Here is a 22,234-nt window from a genome sequence, read left to right as displayed (position 1 = left end):
AGTATGACAATGGTATCATAATTATGCAAATAAAAAATCATCTGTTAGTGATACACCCTAGTATTTACAGGTGTAATGACACATTGTCTGGCACTTGCCTAGCAAAATAAAATTTCAGAATAAACTTGAAAATCAGAGAAACATTAAAGAAAGAAATGAAATATAAGTGGGATAGATACATGAAAAATGAACAGTGAAAAACTGATAACTGTTGAAACAGGTAAGTACACTCTTCTCTCTACTTTGATATATGTTTAAAATATTTCACAATGTTTTTAAAGTTATGTTAAACAGAAAGAAGCCCAAGTTAGCCTTATGACATCTGAGAAGGTTAAAGAAATGTCTGCATATTGGTTTTGCTAATAAATTTAAATTCTAATTCTATAAAGTCAGTTCTTAATTCTTCATATTTAATGGAGAGTGGCAGAGAGGAAAATAAAACAAAATAATTGATCTTTAAGTTACTAAGAGAAATCAGTAAATAGAAAGGTATAAGAAAGAGAAATAGCTACAGTATTTGTATCAGCAGTAGTTATCTGTAAGTTCTAGATTAGTATTCAAGTAATAACTATTTAGGAATTACTGTTAATAGGAAGAGTCTTAAAATTAACAACCTTCACTGCTGAGGAAGTTTTATTTTTGTCTATCATTGTTAACACTAGTGATTTATTTTTAACGAAAAGTTCTGATCTCTTTCTGAAGATTTAGATCTATTTCTTTTTATGGAGATAAAATGACAAAATAACAATACAATATATAGAATATTCTTACTGAGTGGAATAGCATGCAGTGTCCTATCCGAGACTGGATGTCCTCAGGCCCAGCATTACAGGAGTCCTCTCGAAGAAGTTTCCAAGTTTGACATTGACAGTTGAAAGCAAACAACCCACTGAACTGTGGTTCACTGGCTCTGCTGTCGTCTACGCTCCCATTACATGTCAAAATTCTACCACCAAAGGTGTAGATCATATGCTTTTCTGAGTCCATACACATCTATCAGAACAAGGCAACAGATTGAATAGTTACAGATTATTCCTGTCATACATACTAAAATGAAACCAGTGTGCAGTTTTAGATTCTCAACAAACTAAACTGTGTCTTAGTAACACTAAATATCACCCCAGATTATCATGTGCACTTACTGCAGTAACGCTCACTGCCTGGCAGATTCTGGATCCCCCTTCCTCCCTTCCTCTCTCTCTCTCTCTCTCTCTCTCTCTCTCTCTCTCTCTTTCTTTTAAAGATTTTATTTATTTGAGAGAGAGAGAGACAGAGAGAGAGAGAGAGAGAAAGAGCGTGCACAGCCAGGGTGAAGGCAGAGGGAGAAGCAGACTCCTTGCTCAGCAGGAAGCCCATCTGGGGATCACAACCCAAGCTGAAGGCAGATGTCCAATTGACTGAGCCACCCAGGGACACCTCAGGATGCATTTCTAAATACTTTTTTGGGTTTCTATTTTTCCTGATGAGAGCAAAATATATTGCTTTCTTGAAACTATATAATTTTTACCAAATCAATCAGTAATACATGAGGTGCTGATTTATATCGAAGAGTAAATGCTAATCATACTTCATGGGTAAATAGTGATCACACCCTTTTATTTTCCTTTTTTTTGTTTGTTTTTATTGAAGTTCGATTTGCCAACATATAGTATAACACCCAGTGCTCATCCCATCAAGGGATCCCTCAGTGCCCGTCACCCAGTTACCCCAACCCACCACCCACCTTCCCTTCTGCAATTCTTTGTTCATTTCCCAGAATTAGGAGTCTCTCATGGTTTGTCTCCCTCTCTAATTTTTTCCCACTCAGTTCCCCTTCCTTTCATCCTCCTTATAAAAACTCTGTATTCTAGGCAAGCATCCCATCCTCTTAATCATGAACCATTTCATCAGAGGGTAGTTACATCAGTAAGAGTGATACAACTAAATTTTTATTTCTGCATTTATTTTGCAAAGCTCTTCAAAACATGTTGTTACAATATAGTAAAACAAACAGACGTTTGGAGCAGTCTCCAGACTGACTTCTCTAGTGATGAATCTGCCTCCTTTAACACATTACTATAAAATTAGTTTTCTTTGAGGTATATTACATAATTTATGTTCAAAAGTCAAAACTGATTCTTTCATTCTTTTTTTTTTTCTTTTAAGATTTTATTTATTCATGAGAGACACACACACACACACAGAGAGAGAGAGAGGCAGAAACACAGGCAGAGGGAGAAGCAGGCTCCATGCAGGGAGCTTGATGTGGGACTTGATCTCAGGTCTCCAGGATCAGGCCCTGGGCTGAAGGCTGCACTAAACCACTGAGCCACCCAGGCTGTCCCTCTTTCATTCTTTATACTCAAAGAGATCATGGCTTTTCATAAAAATATCTCTCAGAGGGATGCCTGAGTGGCTCAGCGGTTGGGCGTCTGCCTTTGGCTCAGGGTGTGAACCCAGAGTCCCGGGATCGAGTCCCACTTTGGGCTCCCTGCAAGAAGCCTGCTTCTCCCTCTGCCTATGTCACTGACTCTCTCTCTGTGTCTCTCATGAATAAATAAATAAAATATTTTTAAAAATCTCTCAGAAAAAAGCCATTTGTCACAAGACAATAAGTTCTAATCAAATTCTATTTCAAAGAATATCTAAGTCCTAGTTGGGAATTAGATGTTGAACACAAATGGCATTTTGGTATTTAAAGAATAAATTGCATATACAAAATATCTATTTTTTGGCTAAGGTACAAATACTAGCCATTATATGTTCAATTTTCTCCTCCCATCAAATTGTGCTATTTATCTATTTTTGTATTGTTTTCAGGAAAAAGCTATTTTCATAATTGTAAATTCTTTTTATTTTTAAAATTGTTTTAAAAAGATTTTTATTTATTTATTCATGAGAGACACAGAGAGGCAGAGACATAGGCAGAGGGAGAAGCAGGCCCCCCATGGGGAACTGAATATGGGACTCAATCCCAGTACCCCGGGATCACACCCTGAGCTGAAGGCAGACACTCAACCAGTGAGCCACCCAGGTATCCCTAAATTTTGTTTTTTTTTTTAAATTAATGTTAAAAAGAAAAGATTCTAGCACCTCCTAATTTTTCTCTAACCACTAAAAAAGATCCAGTCACTTGCCATTTCCTAGGTTTCTGACAACCTTCCATAAATTAAGATGAAAATCTACTATTCTTTAAGGGTGAAATCTTGGTGAATATAGTTCAAAGTATTCCCACTCTTTAATCTTAAATGATTATATCATTAAAAGCAATCCATACATTGCTGAAGATGACTCAGTATGGCCCCATTCATCTACTACATCACTGCCTGAGGTTTCACTGAACCTGAGTTGCATTACCCTGTCCTAAGGACTAAAGGCTCAGATCTCTCCAAACACCTCAGGATCGTGTTGAAAATCATGAGGGGCCCACATTATGGGAGCCATTTAAATTTTTACAAATTTACAGGCTGATACTAATTTTGGCCAATCTCTGTTATCCAGCTCCTATGGTTCTACTTCATGTGATTATAAAAGTAGTTTCTATTTCCTTCCAGGGATATTTAAGCTTATTATTAACAGGACACAAAACAGATATAATTAATTTTATTCCTTCAGGTTGGTTCTTCCCTGGGTAAGATAGGCAGTTTCAACTGGGGTCAATTATCAAAGAAGAAGTGTTAATCACTCTAGAAAACTATGTTGGGGGATCCCTGGGTGGTGCAGTGGTTTAGCGCCTGCCTTTGGCCTAGGGCACGATCCTGGAGACCCGGGATCGAATCCCACGTCGGGTTCCCGGTGCATGGAGCCTGCTTCTCCCTCTGCCTATGTCTCTGCCTCTCTCTCTCTCTCTCTCTGTGTGACTATCATAAATAAATAAAAATTAAAAAAAAAAAAGAAAACTATGTTGTTCAATAGTTTATGATTTCCTTTTTGTTTTCAATCTCTGAAAAAATTTCTGAGAAGCTAAGAACCTATTAAAGTCTGGGTGATAATATTAATATCTTTTCTCTTGAAGACTTCAAGAGATTGCTTAAGTCAAAACTTGAAGACCAGTCACTCATCTACTCTATAGGTTAGATATTTAATTCCTAAAATCAAACAAATTGTGGATAGCTGCTTATCCCCCACAATGTTTTAAAGTCCCAAAGTCTTTATTTTACTCTGCCACATGAACACAAGACTGGCTAGGATTAGGCTGGGTTCAAAACAATTTTTCTTCTCAGAAATCCGGAAGCTTTCTAAACAGTACTCAACCTACCAACCTCAAAAATGCCTCATGTTAATCTGGTCCTTGCTTACTTAGAAAGATAACCAGTATCCTCTGTGGCTTTTAGGATTTTCTCTTAATCCATGACTCTAAAATTTCATGAAGAAAGTACCTAGGTAGGGATATTCCTTTTCATTCATCCTAATCTGCTCCTTGTGTTCCTTTAATTCTAAAAAGTGTCTTTCTTCAGTTCTGGGACCTTTCTTCCTTTTAAACCCTGAGCATGTATGGTGCTTTCAGTTTGCTTCCATTCTCTTTTTCTAGAACTCCTATTAGGTGGTTCTTAGAACTTCAGGATGTTTTCTCTGTTCCTTAACATTTCTCTTATAATTTCAGCTCACTAATTTAGTAACTTTTAGAGATGAGAGGTTTTTTTTTTTTTTTAAGATTTATTTATTTATTTATTCATGAGAGACACACAGAGAGAGGCAGAGATATAGGCAGAGGGAGAAGTAGGCTCCATGCAGGGAGCCAAATATGGGACTCAATCCTGGGACTCTGGGATCACACCCTGAGCCAAAGGCAGATGCTCAACCACTGAGCCACCCACGCGTTCCTGACGTGAGAGCTTTTTAATCAGTTTATTGAGATTTTTATTTGGCTATCAAATCTTTATCTTGTAATTTTTCTAGATATTTCTTTTTCATGGATAAAACAGCCTGCTGAATTGCTTTAAAAAGATCACTTAAACTTATCTTCAAGGCTTCTTCACAGTCTATACTACTAGCTGTTAATATTAATTCTTAATTTGTTGAGTTCACTATCCCTGTTTGTCTCATGGTATTATTTCCAAACATATCTTTGCTTTTTTATTTTTTATTTTTTTGGCAGTTAATCCAGTCCTCTTTGTAGCTGCAAATTCCCATTCATCCACCCTTTCACATATAGCAGCCTGCCTCAAGGGACTGGATGAAGAGAGATGAGACATGGTGTTGTTAAGGGCTCCATAGCAGCTCCCCAGGGCCTCTTGGGCACATTGCTTTATCCATCCAGCACCAGTATCCACACTCAATACCTGACTGTGGACAATTATCTAAGGTAAGTGCTGTTCAGTCACCAACCAATCATCTAATGTTTGCCCCAGCTACATAAACTTTGAGACCTTTTCTTTTTTTTTAAATAAACTCTGAGACTCTAGTTGCTAAAATCTTATGGACTCCGGCTTCTTCTGGTTGGATGGAACCCATCTGCTTTCTACCTTACAGGAATTCTCCCCAATTTTTTTAAGTTCCTCAAACGCATTCTTTCTTGTTTTTAAACATTGTTAATGTATTCTTTTGCATTCTTTCTTGTTTTTAAACATTGTTATTGTATTCTTTTGCATTTCATAGATTGTGGAGCAAGAGATCTTAGTATTTTATCCTGCCAAACAAGAGAATAAAAATTTTAAAGATAACTTTATGCCAAAAAAAAAAAAAAAAAAAAAAAAAAAAAGATAACTTTATGCCTACTGAAGCAAGAGTTATTTTTATTATCTATTATAGGCATTTGTACGGAATCACCAATAGACAACGCAGTGTAACATGTGAAATAAACTCTAAGGGCAAGAGTTACTGAGCACAAATTAATTCCAATATGTACGTATCTGTGCACCAAACCTGATGATCAAACACCAATTTTGGCCCTCCATCAGCAGCAGTATCTTCACTGAGTAACATCCATGTGTTTGTGTCAATGTCATAACGATAGAAGTCACTTTTCAGAGACTTGCTATTCCTCACAGAGGAATCCAAATATCGCCCCAATGTGTAGATTTGCCTTCGTTGAATGTCAATGCACATTTTATGACATGATCTGGCACTAGGACCATTCTGTGGAGAGCAAAGAAAGAAAAAAGGAAAAAAAAATTCAAAGAACATATAACAAGAAAATAAAATTAAATGCTCTTTTTTTTGTTGACTTTCATTCAAAGGTTTGCAATAAAGTCCTACATAGGGTTAAATCTTACCACAGAAATGCTTAAAATCTACCAGGAGAGACGAGATGAACTATTCTGTATATGATGGCACTCTGTTTAGAACACTTATATGACTTCTATTACATACCCACCGTATTTTAGTCAATTGTGCACAGAACTTGATTCTATAGTACATGTTAATCTAAACATACAATTAATCTTTAAAAATGTTTATTAGGATTTCTCATCAGAGTCTAGCACAAAACAGATATTCCAAGAATATCTAGAATTGCTGCATTTCATAACTGGAACTTTAATATAACTACTAGTTTAATTATCTCTTTGTAAAGATGAGGAAATATGGGATCCCTGGGTCGCGCAGTGGTTTGGAGCCTGCCTTTGGCCCAGGGCGCGATCCTGGAGACCCGGGATCGAATCCCACGTCGGGCTCCCGGTGCATGGAGCCTGCTTCTCCCTCTGCCTATGTCTCTGCCTCTCTCATCTCTCTCTCTGTGTGTGACTATCATAAATAAATTTTAAAAAATTAAAAAAAAAATAAAGATGAGGAAATATAACCTGAAGAAGAAAGGTATCCTCCTAAAAGCTAGTAAAGTAGTGACAACACCAGAATAAAAATGCACAATGACTTCATCGTCCACCCTTTTCATTACATAAAACCAACACTCCTGAGTGAATAAATATTACAATGAGAAAACAGTATGAAGAACACTATATTATCAACAAAAATTAATTATTTGAGATCACTTTTATCAGTGGACTGAATGAAAGGTCAAAAAATGGTAGTGTATAAACTAAAAAGAGAGTTCCTTGGAAAGAAAAGCACTTCAATTGGGCATGATCTGATTAGTTGAAATGGGGAAAAGAATGAGAATACTTGTTAAATATCTCCTAAATTGTACCCATAATATTACTGTGTGTTCAATCCATATAACAACTCCATAAGGAAATTTACCATTTCATAGAGTCTAAGTAAGCTATCCACAGTAACAAGATTAGGAAGATAATTTAAACCCCAGTGTAAGTAGAACCGAAAGCAAAAATAGACTTAATCCAATGTGTATGGCTATGATTGAGATGAAGACTTTCTACTGCAGAAGTAAGAGCTGAAGAATAAGGCAGAAACGGAGCCTGGTGACTGACTGGTAGAGGAGATTGGACGTAATCTTGCAGGCAATAAAGAATTATCACAGGTTTCTAGAGCAGGACAGAACATTTAAAAAAAAAGTATTATAAAAAGAGTATTCTAGCACTGTTATGCAGATTAAATGAATAAAAATATTAGGAAGAATAATTTGATATTAGTGCTATCAATCTAGATGTTAAAATGATTTGTAACTGAACTTTAGTATTCATACCATTTACAACTTTAAAACCCATTTTCAAAGATTTTTGTCAAGGAAAATCTCTAGCAGATAAAATGGAAATATTTTTTGAAAGAATTTTCTCCACAATTAACCTCAAAAACAAAGATAGAATAATATATTATAAATCTGTGCCATATATCCTAGAATGTGGAATTTGAAATTTTAATAGGGGAGGTAACAGAACTTCTTGCTTCAGCTGAATTAGCAATAAGGGTTATTAAAATGATGAGCAAATTATACCTTAAGTAAGCAGAAAAAAGGAAAGAAAAGAATAGGAATCAAAAGAAAACAGACAAAAAAATAGAGATACTAACAAAGCTGGTTTCCTGAAATATTAATAGAATTATAAACCACTAGCAAGACTTATTTTTTAAAAAGGAAAATATGAATTGCTAAATATGAGAAATGAAAGTAGGAATATCACTTATAGGCTCACTACAAGTTAAAAAGAAAATAGGGACTACTATGGAAAACAAAGGTAAAATCTGACAATGTAAATAAAATGGACATATTCCTCAAAAAATTATAAACGTACTAAAATTAACATAAGAAAGAAAATCTGAAGTCACTGTATCTACTGAAAAATTGAATTAATAATTTAAAATCTTCCCACAAAGAAAATGCCAGTCCTTGAAGTACACTGGTAAATTTTATCAAACACTTGAAGAAGAAACATTACTCCTAACTTATTTTATGAGGACAACAGAACACTAAAGCCAATTAAAAATAGTACTACAAAGGAGGAGAAGGAAAAATAATTTACAGGCAACCAGCAACCAGTACACTTCATGAACAGATATAAAACTAATCTTTAACAAAATATTATCAAATAAAATGCAGCAACATATAAAAGAATATTTCTTTTTTTTTTTTTTAAGATTTTATTTATTTATTCATGAGAGACACAGAGAGGCAGAGACATAGGCAGAGGGGAAGGCAGGCTCCCTGCAGGGAGCCTGATGTGGGACTTGATCCTAGGACCCTGGGATCATGACCTGGGCCAAAGGAAGACGCTCAACCACTGAGCCACTCAGGTGCCCCTAAAAAGAGTATTTCTTAACTAAAGGGGGTTTATTTTTTTTTAAATTTTTTAAATTTATTTATGATAGTCATACAGAGAGAGAGAGAGAGAGAGAGAGAGAGGCAGAGACACAGGCAGAGGGAGAAGCAGGCTCCATGCGGGAGCCTGATGCGGGACTCGATCCTGGGACTCCAGGATCGCGCCCTGGGCCAAAGGCAGGCGCCAAACCACTGAGCAACCCAGGGATCCCCCTAAAGGGGGTTTATCTCAGGAACGCAAAGTTAATTTTACATTAGAAAACTGATCAAAGGGATCCTTGGGTGGCGCAGCAGTTTGGCGCCTGCCTTTGGCCCAGGGCGCGATCCTGGAGACCTGGGATCAAATCTCACGTCGGGCTCCCGGTGCATGGAGCCTGCTTCTCCCTCTGCCTGTGTCTCTGTCTGTCTCTCTCTCTCCCTGTGTGACTATCATAAATAAATAAAATTTAAAATAAAAAAAAAACTGATCAAAGGTAATGAACATTAAAAGAATTAAAGGAAAAAGTATTATCTTACTTATACAGAAAAAGTATTTGATAAAATTCAATACACGGTCACGAGGAAACTCACAGCAAACTAAGAATAGAAAGGAGCGTCCTCAATCTAGTTAAGTGTGTATAAAAATCCTAAATCTAATTTTTCACTTAATGGTGAAATATCCAATGCTTTCCTGCTAGTATCTGAAACAAGATAAGGAGGTCTATTCCCACTTCTTTTTTTTTTTTTCTTAAGATTTTATTTATTTATTTGAGAGAGATAGAGAGTGAGAGAGAGCGAGCACAGATAGGGAGGAGGGGCAGAGAGAAAGGGAGAGGCATACTTCCTGCTGAGCAGGGAGCCAGATGTGGGACTCTACCCTAGGACCCTGGAATCATGACCTGAGCCAAAGGCAGACGCTTAACTGACTGAGCCACCCAGGTGGCCTTCTTTTTCTTTTTTAAAAAGACTTATTTATTTGAGAGAGACAGAGAGTACATGTGCAAGCACAAGTTGGAGGAGGAGCAGAGGGAGACAGAATCTCAGACTCCCCACTGAGCACGGAGCCCAATTTGGCACTTGATCTCACAACCCTGGGATCATGACCTGAGCCAAAATCAAGAGTTGGAAGCTTAACCAACTGAGCCACCCTTATGCCCCTCTCACTTCTAATTAATATTGTATTAGAAGTCCAAGTCAGGGTAGTAAGGCATTAAAAAATAAAATAAAAGGTTACAACAGAAAAAAAAACAGTGGAAAGGAAGAAGTAACATTTTCTCTATTCACAGATGACATGACTGTTGAAAAAAACCTAAGAAATCAACAAAGAAACAATTAGAAATAAGTGAATTTAGAAAAGTGACATGATATAAAGGAGATATTAAGAACCCAATTTATTTATCTGTATCAGTAGTAAGAAAACAAGATGATTTTCTTTGGTGGGGGCACAGAGGGAGAGAATCTTAAGCAGGCTCCATGGCCTGCAAGGAGCCTGATGTAGGGCTTGATCTTACAAGCCTGAAATCATGACCTGAGCTAAAATCAAGAGTGAGACATTTACCTAAATGAGCCACTCAGGCATCCCATTTTTAAGTCCTATTTACAACAGCATGAAAAAACAAAATACACTAGGATCAATTTAATAAAAATGTCCAAGGCCTCCAACCTAAAAACTTCAAGAATGCTGACAAAGAATGAAGACAAATAAATGGAGATTTAACTATATTCATGGGTTAGAAGATAATAGTAGTAAGACATCAATTCTCTCCGAATTGATTTACAGATTTATCACATCCCAATCATAATCCAAATAGTTTTAGAAATTAATAGTATGGTTCTAAAATGCACAATTTTTAAAAAGTAGTAATAAATTAATAATAATTAATTGATTTTTAAAAAGAAAAATAAAGAGGTCTTACATTATCTGACCTCAAAGAATGTTATATTGGTATATGAACAGACCAAAAGATAATGGAGTAGGATAGAGTATCCAAAAAGAGACATATATGATCAGTTGATTTTTGACAAAGGTGCCAAAGCAATTCAGTTAGGAAATAAGATAGGGAGCAACCAAAACTCTCATACATTTCTGGCAGTAATAAAAAATGGTGCAATCACTTTGGGAAAAGCTTTAATAGTTTCATCAATGGATGAAAAGTCTAAAGGATGAAAGTCTAATGAGTAATAGAGTATTTTCATAATCTCAAAATGTCTCCCCACAAATTACATATTAATTATAGAGGGAAAAAATCTGGAAAGCACCTGCCTTAACCAAGACAAACTGATACAATGTGCTTCCTGATTGGATATTCTAAAGAAGACTCAATGTCATCAACATGGTATTCCTGCTAAAAAGGCTCAACCTAAATTCAATCCAAAGAAAACAAGAAACAAACACAACTGAGTGATAGTCTACAAAATGACTACTCCCATGTTCTTAAAAAATGTCAAGATCAAGAAAGATAAGGAAAGGTTGAGGAATCATTCCAGACTAAAGGAGACTAAAGACACATGATACTGAAATGCAATGCATGAGCATGAACTGGTCAGGGATGGAGGTTGGGGATAACAGTGGGACACCTATAAGGGACATTACTGAAGTATTAGGTGGATAAGTATATCGGAAAAGGGCCTGTGGTTTAAAATAATGCAGCAGTGCTCAGGGCAGTCTGGGGTCTCCAAGACACTTCAAGGGAGCCTACCAAGTCAGTTTGTTTTATAACACCACTTAGATGAGAATTTGTCTTTTTATTCTTTTTTAAGATTTTATTTATTCATGAGAGACACTGAGAGAGGCAGAGACACAGACAGAGGGAGAAGAAGGCCTCCTGTGGGGAGCCTGACACAGGACTCCATCCTAGGACCCTGGGATCATGACCTGAGCCAAAGGCAGACACTCAATCACTGAGCCACCCAGGAGCCCTGTCTTTTTATTCTTATTCTCTTATAAGTCTACATGAAGTTTTCCAGAGGCTACACAACTTCTGATATAATAAGAGATTGGATACAGAAGCAGATATGAATTCAACTGCCTTCTATTTAGCCAAACAGTAAAGAGATTTAGAAAACTTTATACAAAACAGTGCCACTTGACGTATGGTGGTTATTTCATGGAAATGCATCTATGTGATTGAGTTACAAGCTGACCTAGCTGCTTTTTTCCATGGAACTATATTACATGAAAGAAAACTAACAATCCAAGTACATTGACTCAGACATCATGGTTATGAAAGATATCTTCTGAAAAATGAAGTCAGTATGTCATTTTGAAGGAAAACAACTGACATTTGTTGCCAATGATAAAAGCAAATTTTAAACTTTAAAATTTGTTAAGCAAAAATTAGAATTTTTAAAACTTCTACCTGCCACTCTAATCTTGACACCTTCCCGATACTTAGAAGATTTTTCTAATGATAGTGATAGTAATATTAACAAATATGGAGGGTTTTTTTTTGATATTGTATAATAAAATTTCAACATTAGGAAGATATGCAGAACTCAGGAAACCAGTAGTTTTCAAGTGACCAATGCGTGGGTAAAAAAAAAACAAAAACATGCATGGATAAAAGATTGATTCAAAAAGCAAGATATAACAATCGATTTGAATGTAACAGAATGCAAAACATTAGCTGATATGGTTTCAGAGTCTATAATGCAATCACCTTTAAGAAAGAACTACTTGTCAATTTGGGATATGAGATCAAAATAGACCACGTGCAAATATCAGAAAAGGCTATTAAAATACTACTCTCCTTTCCAAAAACATCTATGTGAGGTCCAATTTTCTTCCTATATTTCACAGAAAACAAGTCTCAAGAGATTAAACACAGAAGCAGATATGAGAATCTAGCTGTCTTCCACAAAGCTTGACATTAAAGAAACTCATAAAAATGCAGAAGTAAAGAAAAATATTATTTTTTCAAACCTTTATAAAAATTTACTGCCTAAAAAAAAAAAAAAAATTTTACGGTAAAAAAAAAAAAATTTTACTGTCTATCTGGGCAGCCGAGGTGGCTCAGTGGTTTAGCGCCTGCCTTCAGCCCAGCACGTAATCCTGGAGACCTGGATCAAGTCCCACATCAGGCTCCCTGCATGGAGTCTGCTTCTCCCTCTGCCTGTGTCTCTACTTTTCTCTCTCTCCTCTCTGTGTTTCTCATGAATAAATAAAATCTAAAAAAAATTTTAAAAAATTTACTGCATATCAATATGAACATTTAAAATAATTATTCTCGGGCAGCCCAGGTGGCTCAGCGGTTTAGCACCACCGTCACCCCAGGGCGTGATCCTGGAGACCCGGGATCGAGTCCCATGTCGGGCTCTCTGCATGGAGCCTGATTCTCCCTCTGCCTGTGTCTCTGCCTCTCTCTCTCTCTCTCTCTCTCTCTCTGTCTCTGATGAATGAATAAATAAAATCTTAAAATAAAACAATAAAATAAAATAATTATTCTCTTTAAGAGCTGGGTCTTTTATTAACTCTCAATCCCCTAAATGTGTTACTAGATACATATTTAAGTAAATTAAAGTGAACTAAATTAGTACTGCTTCTTAATTGTATATCATACTTTTAAAACACATGCTCTGGGGTGTCATCAAACAATAATTTGTACTCACTGGCATAGAAAGTAAAATAAGATATATGAAATACTAACTATTCAATTTTGGAAGGAATGAACATTTATGCTAGAGCCATATACTACCACTATTTATTCATAGAAAGATCAACACAAGGTATTCAGGATCTATATAAGGAAAGTAATAATAAACTATAATAAATCTGAACTCCAGTATTGAGTCACTACTGACTTCAAAATTACAGGTACAAAGTCTTCTCATCAAAATAATTTCTATATTTTTCCAATATTAATTTTAAATATTAACTGCATTCCAAACATTAATATGACCTTTGAGTTCTCCTGGAAATCACCCCCCTCTTGCCAAAACAGCCACTCTCCTGATTTTGTATTTATCTTCCCATGCCTTCCTCCAGCATTAACTTTTCATTTAATTTATCTCACCTATTTGCTCACTAAAGAATAAACATATGACTCATGCTTTAAGGAATTCAGAGTCTAGGTAGGGAAACAAATGTAAACTAATCATTTAAGTTACCCATTTGAGGAATATAAGTAGGCTCAAGAAAGGAGGAAGCTTCTAATTCTGAGTAGAAAAGTCAAGAAAGGCTTCACCAAAAAAGTCTGAATTGAGTTTTAAGAATAAGTAGGTGTTTACTAAGTAAGAGCAAGGTGCATGGGAGAAGGTGCCCTCTATTAAGTTCAAACAAAAAACATTATTGCCAAGGGACACAGGTGAGAAAGCTGAATAATTCCAGCAACTAAAGATGTGGCTGGCACTTATAGTTAGGAGGTGAGGTAAGAAACGCAAAGGGGAACCAAATCATGTTGAAAAATTTGAAATTTATAACCTAAGCCAAAGGAACTAGAGTTGATAACTTCTCTTATCATTATGATTACTGTTGCTGTTATTCACACATCTCCGTATCTATGCCTTTTGACAGTGCCCCTTACTATATAGTGACTCCAGCCTTGGCCACATACATGACTTCCTTTGGTCAATTTAGTGGAGTGCTCATATCTACTTCTTTCTCCTTGCAGCCCTTGCTCCTGACATGAGAACAAGCCCCAGCTAGCCAACAGAAAGGTGCGCAGCAATGTAAAACAGAGCCAAGTAGTCCCCACTTGAAGCTACTCTAGATTAGCTGACAGCCAGCTGACTCTGGGACACAAGTTCAACCAAAACCAAAAGAATGACGCAGTCAATCTGTAGCCTATAATATGCCACTGAGGTTTTGTAAGTGCTTGGAAGAGATAGAATATAAGAGATAAATGAAACCGGAACTGAAGCTTACCATAGGGTTTAAGCAGGTGTCACATGGACAATATGTTTTTTAATGAATGGAAAATAGACTGCAGATTAACAGTGGAGGCAAAAGTTTAAGAAAGAAACCATAATGTTTGAATTAGTGCCGAAAGGGGTGAAAAAGACATCTGAAATGCAGTACTGGTGCTAGAACTTGAAGAAGTTCAAACTTCATGAAGTTGAAAACTAATGCACTAATTAGACATATTCAATGAAGAAGAAGGAAAATTTCAGGATGATTCCCACACTTACTGCACAAATAATTACAGATGCAATCAAATTAGATTTAAAATAGTTTAAAAGAAATAAGTTAGGAAACTTTTTAGATCTCTATTTTTGTTGAAGATAGAAAAATCACTTTAGAAAATGGTACTTTAATACTGAAAGACAAAAGCCATTTTTACATATTTTCACAGGGATAACAAATAGAAATCAAAATTTTAAGTTATCTTTGAAAAAAATTAAATCTACCCAAATTAATCACTAAAACATGCTGACTAAGCAGAATCCAATAACCTAGAAATAAAGACAGCACTGATCTTTCTGAAATGGGCATCCTAGATTAAAAGCAATGGGTTTTGAATTAGATCTTTCCCCTACTTTTCATTTTCAGCTCCTATCATTTTGTAAAAGTTTATATTTCACCTTGTAATCTGGAACAGTTTATTTTTTATTATTATTTTTTTAATTTTTATTTATTTATGATAGTCGCAGAGAGAGAGAGAGAGAGGCAGAGACACAGGCAGAGGGAGAAGCAGGCTCCATGCACCAGGAGCCCGACGTGGGATTCGATCCCGGGTCTCCAGGATCGTGCCCTGGGCCAAAGGCAGGCGCCAAACCGCAGCGCCACCCAGGGATCCCTCTGGAACAGTTTAGATGGAGGATACAATTAAAAATTCTATGAAGATTTGTGAAAAATAAATGAATTAACATTTCCTTTATACTAGTGTATAATTATGCTATAATTATACTAGTGTATAATTCAAAGCCATAAATCTAAGCCATCTTATTCACTAAGGAAATGTGGTATGTATACTGATAGACACACATGTGAATACAATCTTAGTCAAAAATAAAATACATATCATTTGTGAAAACTGATATATAGCGAAGCAGTAAGGGACTAAAATAGTGAAAAGGTAAGGACATTAAAAGTCTATTTTGGGGATCCCTGGGTGGCTCAGCGGTTTGGCGCCTGCCTTTGGCCCAGGGCGCGATCCTGGAGTCCTGGGATCGAGTCCCAGGTCGGGCTCCCGGCATGCAGCCTGCTTCTCCCTCCTCCTGTGTCTCTGCCTCTCTCTCTCTATGTCTATCATAAATAAATAAATAAATAAATAAATAAATAAATAAATAAATAAACTCTATCTTAAAAAAAATAAAAGTCTATTTTTCCAGAGAAAATCAAAATAAGTTGAATGCTTGAAATAAGAGGAGAAATGACAAGGACATAAAAAAAAGATCATTACAAAATTATATTTCCAGACTGAAGTGGTTAAAAACTATTATATTCGATAACCATTTCTACTTATCTCTATGAACTAGATTTGTTCAGGTACCAGTAGTTGAAGAACCAGGTACAGAAGCTAGAATGCAAGAATACTTAAACGAAACTTATTTACCACAAATTCTTCTGCTACTATTATGGATATAGAAAAAATACAAATCATCTAGAAAAAGAGGTATTACACCCACACCCCTATCATAGTACAGATGGATGAAAAGTCTGAGAACTTGCCTCTTTTTCAGTGTCTCTAGAGATACATGTCCACTGGTTCTCCTTCACACTGTACGCCCAGAAGTCAGCAAGATCTTGTGTTCCATCCCAGCCACCAAACAAATAAACGGTCTCTATGAAAATTAGAAAAATATGTATAAAAAAAAACCCCTTAAGGATAAAATTTAAGTATACGCACCCAGACCTAGCCATTGTTTCTAAGATCACTTAAGAAGGCACATCTAAATAAACTTAAAAGTGAAATTTGTAAATGAGTTAACATTTCAAAAATATATACTAGACTAGTTATCTCCTACACAAGGTATATGGAAAGGCTGCTGCAGGACCACTACTTTGAGAGACTTATAAACATACAAATAACTAAGAGATACTGCACAACATTCTTTCATAAGTCTTTGGTGAGTAAAGAGAGTATGTATTTTCTCAAGTATCCAGAGTGAATCTGACGTGCTGCCAGTTTAGGAGTCTGTGTTAGGCCATGAAAGGTTTACATTTAGCAGTTTCTTAGCAATGCAGCTTCAGACTGTAAAAAAGAAAAAAAAAGAAAAGAAATCCCAAAGGAACAGATGGTCTAAAATAGAACATAAATATACCTAGCTATTTCTGAAAAAAAAAAAACAAAAACAAAACAAAACAAAAAAAAAACTTCACATCAAAACCGTTTTCCCTATATTACAATATCAAAAACAATGGTTAAAACTAGCTATGAGTTAAAGTTAGACACCTTAAGAATAAGGTGATGTACAGCTTTGGCATTCCCATGGAAACTGGGGAAATCTTTTCCAAATATGTTATGGTAGGTTTAACTCCTCAGAAATCAACTTTTAAGTCATTCTAGGTATTTTAGAAATTTGGTTTCTTCTAATTCTGAAATGTCTCTATATCCATGGACTGTCTCACTGCAACAAAATGGATTTCCTGCCCTGTGAACAGTGAAAATCTTTATACATAATACTGTGTATCATCCACCTCCTTCTTTATTAACAATGCCTTTCCTTTCTTCCAATTATCTTCTCCCTTTTATTTATTTTTTTAAATTTTTATTTATTTATGATAGTCACACACACAGAGAGAGAGGCAGAGACACAGGCAGAGGGAGAAGCAGGCTCCATGCACCGGGAGCCCGACGTGGGATTCGATCCCGGGTCTCCAGGATCGCGCCCTGGGCCAAAGGCAGGTGCTAAACTGCTGCGCCACCCAGGGATCCCCTTTTCTCCCTTTAAATGTCTTATGTCTACTGGTTACACAAGTCTACCAATTATTTTTTAAAGCCATGACATTTTTTCTTTCTTTTTTTTTATTTTTAAGGATTTTATTTGAGAGAGAGAGAGAGAGAGAGAGAGAGAGAGAACGAGTGGGAGGAGGGGCAGAGGGAGAAGCAGTCTCTCCACTGAGCCGGGATCCAGACATGGGGCTCAATCCCAGGACCTTGAGATTCATGAAATAGCCGAAGTCAGATGCTTAACCAACTGAACCACCCAGGCACCCCTCTTTCTTTTCTTTTTTTAAAAAATAAACTCTACAACCAATGAGGGACTTGAAATCATGACTTTGGGATCAAGAGTCACACGGTGTACTGACTGAACCAGCCAGGTGCCCTTTCTTAAAAAATTAAGTAAGACGTACAGGAACATTATAAAGCTATCTACTCCCTAACTGGCATGACCTAGGCCTATATATGTTGAGGCTGTCACCTAAGTTAGATCTTACCACGAAGAGTTACAATTCAAAGTGTACTCAGAAATACTGTAACACCATGAAGAAAATCCTTGCCATTCATAGAGTTGGACAGTCTTCTAAGAGATTTTTGTCATATTTTCATATAATTTTAAACTCTAAGTGAAATGTCCCATTCTATGCCTCAGAAGCTACAGAAATCAAAACAATTCTTCTGGGTAAGAGTATATCATTGGAATAGGACAGAGTTCTAGTGCTAACTGGGTAATCGAATCAAATAAATACAGGCCACATAACCTTCCTGGGTCTTAGTTTTCTCACTTACAAAACTCTTAGTATTTTGGTGTAGTTCTCCAGATATAAGTTACATGAAAACATTCTGAAGGCTATGAAGCACAAACAGCATTTTTACCTTTAAGACATACAAAAATAAAATATACTCTGTAGTTACTAAGTGCCACAGATGCAATAAAAACAGCATTATTGTATCCAATGCCATGTCTAAGTACCTAGAACATTTCTGGCTCTGCACAAATGTGAAATAACAGCAATTATTTTAAACTGTTAAAAAACTATCATATCTCAGAACTATTAGGTAATCCATTATCATTAATTAAGTAACATGGTTTCCCAAATGGCATGCAGTAATACCAGATACTTCAAGTTTTATAGGAAAAAAAAATTAAAGAATTTTCATCTGGCTTAAAAATTATTTGCCAAGGCCTCAACTGTAAAGACAATTAACCCTGTTAAATTCTGAAGCCAGGAGAGGAAGGGGTAATATAACTAAAATAGCAATAGCAATTGACCTTTTGTTTTATAGTGTTTCTGGGTACCCTCTGGATAAGGTTACCCTGGTTCATTAACTTTAATAACCCTTCCTCTTGGGCTCTGGGTTCTCAATGTTCTTTCTGAAAAGCAGGTCTCTTTGTACGCATAAATTCTCACAGCAAAGAAAACCCACATTTCCACAACAGCCTCATTGATAGCTGTGCAAAATAAAATCTGGCAGAGAGCAAGCATCCCAATGGAGTTAATCCAAGATGTCATTCTTGTCTGTGAATGCTTTGTAGTCCCAGTTGAAGTTTAATAGTAAAATTGAATGAATCGGATGGAAACAGGACCTTTTGACATACCTGAATAAAATGCACGACAAAATTTTAACTAAATCATTTAATCATTTAAGTTATCATTCAGAGACGAAATATTATCTAGAAATAAACAGAGGCTGAAGTATTATTTTATGCATAAAGGATATCAAAAATTTTAAAGATTACAGAAATAATTGGAGAGAACTGTAATAAGAATTAAGAAAACAGAAAAAAGAAAACACTATTTGCAACAGGGTCCATTCTCACGCTTATCGGTTATGTAACAATTCACGTACATCCCAGGCAGTACAGTCCTCCTCAAGCAGTAGCCCTTTCTCTGTTTTTTTCTTAAAGGAGTACAGGCTATTGCAACTATTCATTTCTCCTGGCACTCAGAGGAATGTTCAGTCCAACAGCGCTAGTCTGGATTGACAAGGTATTTTACAGAATAAAAAGAAAGAAGACAGTTCCTATCCTCAAGGAGCTTACAATCCAGTCAAGAATATAACATAAGTACATAAATCACTATATTGTAGAGTGGACTAAAGGCCAACAGAAAGGTAAAAAGCATCATCTGAGTTCAAAAGAGAGAAGAGAATATACCTGAAGGGACTCTGACCTATGCATCAGAAGGTGGCTCTGGGGGCACCTGGGTGCACAGTCAGTTACACATCAGACTCTTGATTTCTGCTGAGGTCATGATCTCAGGGGTCATGAGACTGAGTCCCATTTAGGGCTCCATGCTGAGTGTGGAGTCTGCTTGAGATTATCTCCCTCTCCCTCTGCCCCTTGCCCCCGCTCACATCCATCCTCTTTTTGTCTTCTCTCTCTCAATAAATAAATCTAAAAAAATAAGAAGAGGAAGAAGGAGGAGGAGGAGGCAGTGGAAGCAGCAGTGGCTCTGTTGGTAGAATGGGAGAAAGAGAGGAGAACTTTTCAAGCAGGGTAAAAAGTATAACAAAGGAACAGAGGCAGAAAAACACATGAGAAATGTTTTTTTTTTGTTTTGTTGTTTTTTTAGAAATGTTTTGAAACACAGGACTCTAAGGTAGATCTCAGACAGAACTACAGCTCTACCACCACAGCTGTGTAACAACCATTGGGGTCCTTAACCACTGGTATCCTCATGTCCAAATGGCATACCACAGCACCTAGCTCATAAAGCAACTATGAGAATTAAATTATATAATACAAGCAAAGTGGTTAAAACCGTGTGATGAGTAAATGCACTGTTCAATTTAAAAGAACACAAAAAGTACCAGGTCGAGATGAGGTTAAAAGGACAGGTAGTGGCCAGATCGTGGAAGGGGTTAAATGACAATATTAAGGTTTTGAACTCAATTCCACAGACCATGGAGTAGCTTGAGAAGATTCCAACCAGAGATGTAACAAGGGCACCTCTGAATGTGCAGCACCATAGGACTCGACCAAGAAGGAGAAGCCAGCAAGAAAGTGGGATTGGAAGTAAAGTGACCAATAATAGCCTATGTTCAAAACGTCAAACCAACTTTATTACGAGATTAAATGAATCAATCATCAATGAATCAGTCATATCTGAGGTCACAAAACTAAAATTCAACCATACTAACTCTACAGCTGCTTACTATCAGCATACCAATATACACATATATATTAGAAATAAAGTAGAAATATTAACACACCAGTGTCTTTACACCATTCTGCACAAAGAAGGCTTTTTATTGTATGAGCCCAATTGCAAGATCTATCCTTCTACTCTGATTCTTAAGGGTGAATCAGACTGTGCTGACTAAATAATCCTCCACAAGATGGCACACTATTTTCATAATTAAATCCATGTTTCCACTTTGAAACAATATAGAATGCACACACCGTACATTCAAATGGCATAGGCCCAACCTTAAACAAAATTTATGCACCAAAAAGAAGGGGTAAGAGAAGAGTTAACAGGATAATGAAGGAGGTTAACTTAATTCTTAGTTTAATATAGTCAGCTAGAGAAAAACAAATGAGACGGAAAAAAAGTTTTAAGAAACAATAATTTATACTCAAGATAAAAATGAAACCCCTGGGTGGCTCAGTGGCTTAGCGCCTGCTTTTGGCCCAGGGCGTGATCCTGGAGTCCCAGGATCGAGTCCCACATCCGGCTCCCTGCATGGAGCCTGCTTCTCCCTCTGCCTGTGTCTCTGCCTCTCTCTCTCTCTCCTCTGTGTCTTTCATGAATAAATAAATAAAATCGTAAAAAAAAAAAGTATCTTAATGTTCTGCAGTAATTCCCAAAATACAGCATTAAAACAAAAGTGCACTGAAACTCCAGAAATACTCCACGTTTACAACAAAAATCAAACATATAACTCCCCCCTCAACACACACACACACATACATACACACACACACACACACAGAGAGAGAGAGCGAGAGAGAGAGAGAGAGAGAGAGAGAGCTAGAAGGGGCTGCACATTACTTTTAGATTACTAATTTGATCTATGCAGCAGCCTCCCTTCCCTCCTGTGTCACTAACTCTGTTTATATTAAACCTGTGGGAAAAAAAATATATATTAAACCTGTGGCTAATGTCTATTTTCTCTGCTACTTGGTTATTATGGCTGGTAACATTTAACTTCTGCAATGAAGGGAAGAAATACTTTTGTGCTTCTTTTATTTTAAAATGTATAATTTTTAAAATAATTTGCTTTCCATTACAAATTTGCTTTCCTCACCTGTTTGAACATCAATAACCATCTGATGGCCCCCTCTCATTCCTGGTCGGTTATCTTCTCCATCACCTAAAGAAGAAACAAGTATTTTCTTTAAAAAGAATAACTGGAAATAGACAGTAACTGCATTTGTAAGTCTGCAATGAGTAGTAAAATTAACACACATTTACTCTTTCAATATTAAAAACAAGTAAAAAGACTCAAAAGAAATAAATGTAACTATGTTTATAATGACCTTGCTCTTTTTTCCAATGCTTTCAGGCTATATTAATGCAAAAGGAAACTATTTTCAATGTATTTATGACCAGTGCCATAAAACAGCAAAGATGCAGCATAGTACAAAAAAACATAAGACAAAAAATTCTATAAAATACTGGAGTGATAGGGACGCCTGGGTGGCTCAGCAGTTGGGCATCTGCCATCAGCTCAGGGTGTGATCCCGGGACCCAGGATTGAGTCCCACATCGCGCTCCCTGCATGGAGCCTGCTTCTCCCTCTGCCTGTGTCTCTGCCTCTCTCTCTCATGAATAAATAAATAAAATACTGGAGTGACAAAGTGAAGGTGGTAAGCAGTTACAGAATTAGATCTAGGTCT

At 36.5% G+C, this 22,234-nt stretch overlaps 1 protein-coding gene across 7 annotated transcripts in view; it reads right to left on the bottom strand.

Moving 5' to 3' along the window:
• MKLN1 (muskelin 1) overlaps window positions 1-22,234 on the bottom strand; it is a 317,327-nt gene that overhangs the window by 48,012 nt on the left and 247,081 nt on the right. For all 7 annotated transcript variants that reach the window (XM_041727786.1, XM_041727787.1, XM_041727788.1 and 4 more), the window contains 4 exons: window positions 21,643-21,708; window positions 16,176-16,288; window positions 5,845-6,057; window positions 772-993 (listed from right to left, as the gene is read on the bottom strand). In XM_041727786.1, coding sequence (XP_041583720.1) covers window positions 772-993; window positions 5,845-6,057; window positions 16,176-16,288; window positions 21,643-21,708 — 614 coding nt within the window. The remainder of the gene's footprint in view (window positions 1-771; window positions 994-5,844; window positions 6,058-16,175; window positions 16,289-21,642; window positions 21,709-22,234) is intronic.

This window comes from Vulpes lagopus, chromosome 13 (genome assembly GCF_018345385.1).
Source record: "Vulpes lagopus strain Blue_001 chromosome 13, ASM1834538v1, whole genome shotgun sequence".
NCBI lineage: Eukaryota > Metazoa > Chordata > Mammalia > Carnivora > Canidae > Vulpes > Vulpes lagopus.
The sequence above is the reverse complement of the archived record's forward strand: the minus strand, read 5'-3'. Positions and strand labels throughout refer to the sequence as shown.